The 3852-nt window shown below is 57.7% G+C and overlaps 2 protein-coding genes across 2 annotated transcripts; one reads left to right on the forward strand and one right to left on the reverse strand.

The window, feature by feature from the left end:
* GGTG_13768 (hypothetical protein) lies at positions 1–1489 on the forward strand (the record flags this gene model as incomplete). Its single annotated transcript, XM_009231687.1, has 2 exons — positions 1–116; positions 189–1489. The coding sequence occupies 2 exons, from the start codon at positions 1–3 to the stop codon at positions 1249–1251; spliced, it is 1179 nt and encodes a 392-aa protein (XP_009229951.1). The 3' UTR covers positions 1252–1489.
* Positions 55–3504, reverse strand: GGTG_13769 (hypothetical protein). The gene has a single exon (XM_009231688.1). The coding sequence runs from the start codon at positions 3386–3388 to the stop codon at positions 2378–2380; it is 1011 nt and encodes a 336-aa protein (XP_009229952.1). The 5' UTR covers positions 3389–3504; the 3' UTR covers positions 55–2377.
* Between the last annotated feature and the right edge of the window lie 348 nt (positions 3505–3852).

The following is a 3852-nucleotide window of genomic DNA, read 5'->3' on the forward strand; positions in this document are numbered from 1 at the left end:
ATGGCTGACCCATTTGGTAATGGGGAAGGAGAGTGGGATGGCATTGTGGAGGGCCATGCTTACTACGTTACTAAAACGACGACGACCGGCGATAACATCAAGGTAGTTCTGCTCAGGTAAGCTTATGTTTTTTTACACTTTTTTTCTCGTTGGATTTTGGCTAATACATAAAATGACGCGGTTAACAGAAATCCCTGGGGTACGGGCCAAGGCGACTGGAAAGGTCCGTACTCAGACGGGTCCAAAGAATGGACTCCCGAATTGCAAACTGAGCTACAGCATTCGTTCAGCAGCAACTCGGGTTCATGGATATCCTACGATGATATGCTATCCAAATTCCAATACATCGGTCGCACCCGCCTTTTCAGAGAGGACGATTGGCGCTGCTCTCGGTGCTGGATCGGTGTCGACGTGCCCTGGCACACGCAATGGCAGGAAAAGTTCCATATGCGCCTAACTCGCGATTCGCCTCTAATCGTCCTCGCGCTTTCGCAGCTCGACAGTCGCTATTTTAGAGGCCTGGAGGGCCAAGACGTGTTCAAATTGCGCTTGCGCGTCCTCAAGCAGGGAGCGTCCAACCCGGAGGACTACGTGGCGTGCTCGCGCACCTCCTTTATAGAGCGAACCGCTAACGTCGAAATCCTGGATATGGCGGCCGGCAACTACTCCATCTGGATTATGGTGAAGGCTTATCGACAATCGGGCCAAAAAAGCGTCACCGATGTGGTGGAGAACGAGTGCCGCAACATTGGCGATAACGAAAAGCTAGAGAAGGTCGGGCGCGCCTACGACTTAGCCCACGCCAAGGCTGCCTGGTACCAGCAGGAGCTTGCGAAACGACGGGGACATGGCAAGCGTGAGGTGGAGCGCGAGGCCGCGGCAGAGAGTGCTGAAAAGGAAGCTATCAAGAAGGACGCCAAGGCTGAGAAAGCCAAGGGGGAGCAAGCGCCTGGGGAAGTCGAGGCTTCGGAAAAGCCGAGGCCGGAGTCATGGGACAAGATGTGTGTGATGGGCTTACGCGTATACAACAAAGACGAAGGGCTCAAGCTCCGCGCTGTTATAGACGGCGAGGTACTGGATGACTGCGGCATGGGTGATAAGGGCACCACGGATGTGGACGATGCGCAGGCTTGTGCTGGGGATGATCCGGGTGCGGGGGGTGATGGCGGACTTATGTATGCGCTCGGCAGAATTCTGGCCACCCTGTGGAAGTTCATTATTGGAGCTTGTCTCAAGGAATGGAGCGGTTAGAATCGTCCAGCACCGGGGATCTATAAAGGGATCTGGCAGGCCAACCAGGAAACAGGGATAAGGGATTAATTAAAGCGTGAAAATCCCCTCCGTGGATCTCCAAAGAGGCGTGGAAGGTCCTGATCTATACACTCGTGATCCCGCCTCGGGGGGCGAGCCACTGGCAGAGTTTTTGGCGCGTTGGGATAGGGAGAGAGACGCTGCGGGTGCGAAGATTGGTCCCCAGGGGCCCTAATCGCTCTACTCGCCGCCGGGGTATCGCCGGCGGTACGGCGTAAGCTCAACCTGGTAGCAACGTGGCCAACAGAGCTGCAGGCCTTTTTGGACCTCCTTCGGGGCTTTGAAGGAGCTTCCGAGGGCGCACAGGGACAAGGAGCTGCAAAAAGACCCGGAGGGGTGCCGGGGCCGGGGCCAAATGCTGTGGCAGGCGAGGGCAGTAGCAGCAAAACTTGCAGTAGCAAGAAAAGGAGGCCCGCAAACAACACCGACAAACTGCAGGACGTCGTAAAGCCACGGTTAGGGAAGCGCAGGCGGATGGGGAAGACGGACGAGGACACGACAGACAAGGACACGACAAACGAGACGGAGGAGGCGCCGGCCAGCAGGAGCAACCCCCTATCGCAAGAAGGACGAAGCAAGAGACGCAAGCCCTCGACAAACGAGCAGGAGGAGAAAGACGTCCCGAACTGAGGTCGAAGAAAAGGAAGGTGGCCAGCACGAGCAACGGCCCAAGCAGCATCCTGCGAGCTTCCGGGGCGCCTGCGGTCTCGGCTGTCACCACCACCACCACCTCCACTACCATCCATACCTCGTCCTCGCCCCACCGTCGGCGACTTAAGCGCATGGCAACACCATAGTGGTAGCGGCAGGAGCATTAAAACCGCGTGGAGCGCGGATAAAAACGCTGCGGCCCCGGGTCAACGGGAAGGTGGCTATCAACCTAAAAATAATGGCGACATGGTACCAAAGCAGCCCAAAATCAAAAACGCCAGTGTGCCTCCCGCCTCCTTCCATCCAATAGCGCCATGCAATGCTTAAAACAACAGGTGTGCGGCTATTAGCCAATCTTTACCCTGTACTCCCAATCGCAATCGATCCTTTCCTCTGTATTGTTCTCTTTTATGCCTCAAGCACGCGTCCTCTGCCGACGGCCCCTGGTGATCGCACCCCGCTGCTCACGGGTCCTCCCTGTGGTTCTGGCGCCTTGTCTGGACCGTAGATTGTATCTTGATACGCCGCCGCCGCCGCTGCCGCCGACTGACTCCTCCGCCTGTGCTGCTACCCTGGCTGGCTTCCTGGGGACGGCGGCACCGCCCGTCCTGCGGGGTGCTGCGGGCTTCCTCTTGGTCACGCGGCCCTCCATTGTCTGGGTTCCGGCGTCTCTCACCCGGGCCGCGGGGCGCGGTGGCGGTGATTGCGGCGGCGGCGCTATGGGCGGCTGCTGTTCGGGCGACTGCTGTTCGGGCGACTGGTTTTCGGAATCTGAACTGCTTCGCGGCGGCGACGGGATAGGCGGCTGCAGCTCGGGTGGGTGCTCTTTCGGCCCCGAGCTGCCCCGCGGCGGCATCGGAGGCAGGGGCGAAAGAGGTAAGTGTGGCAAGTCCGGCTTCTCCGGGGGGTCGCTGCTGCCATCAACTCGTTTACCGTCCGCATCGATGCCCCGGTAAGGTTTGCCCGCCAATCTCGCCAATTTCGCCTTATTGCCATCGAGCAGTTGTTGTTGCTTTTCGAAGTAGCCGTCCGGGATAAAAATGGCGAGATGTTTGACGAGGTTGTCAAAGGTGCGACGATGGGCGAAGCTGACGATGGATTCCCAGAGATTGGGGACATGGCTGGTTAAAGCCGGATGGCGAGTGATCGCAGTGGCGATTTTGTTGAAGGAGTTTCTCAATTCCGCCAGGCGCTGTTCTTTCCGTTCGCCGAGCAGGCGGTAAAACTCCTCCTCTGTGGATGCGCACGTCGCAATCTCGCAAACGTCGTGGTGGAAGGCTTCGGCCTGCTGGATGGGCGAAAGCTGCATGTTGTACTTTTGGTAGATGTCGGTAAATAGCGTCGTCATATCGATGCCGAGTTTATCGGCTGGCCACCGCCACTCGGGCATGGTGGCATAATCGATGGGCGGTAGTTGGACGTTCATTTTGGCCGATAGCACAATACTGCTGGGCGATTGCGGCAGCTTTGATGGTGAGGTGCGGTTATGAATTAGGTGAGGTGCACGATGACTGACTGTCGCGTTTGGCCGGCCGTCAGGTTTTGTCGCGCCGTGGGCGAAGTTGATTAGTAATGGTGCATAGACCATGTAGGCGCAGACCGTGCAGCTACGCTGTGCAACGGTTTAGGTGCTGAGCTAAGTAGCACGTGCCTCGCCGGCGCCGTAAATTGAGGGGTTAAATCCAGCCCCTCAATTTATGGCGCATTCGCAGGCGCAAACAGAGAGAGACGAACGTATTACGTTAGCGCCCTTTGCACTAGATAGCGCCAGCACGCACCGGCTTCGATTTCTTCCCAACAAATCCCACTTTGACCTCTTTTGGAGCCACCCTATCGAGCGTGGCATTACCAGTCGACTGTCAACTGCGGCCAAGCGGACTGCCGTGGCCC

The sequence above is a fragment of the Gaeumannomyces tritici genome (assembly GCF_000145635.1).
Source record: "Gaeumannomyces tritici R3-111a-1 unplaced genomic scaffold supercont2.49, whole genome shotgun sequence".
NCBI classification, from domain to species: domain Eukaryota; kingdom Fungi; phylum Ascomycota; class Sordariomycetes; order Magnaporthales; family Magnaporthaceae; genus Gaeumannomyces; species Gaeumannomyces tritici.

Coding starts and splice junctions, on each gene's coding strand:
- GGTG_13769 (XM_009231688.1), bottom strand. CDS start 3,388: ATGAACGTCCAACTACCGCCCATCGATTATGCCACCATGCCCGAGTGG.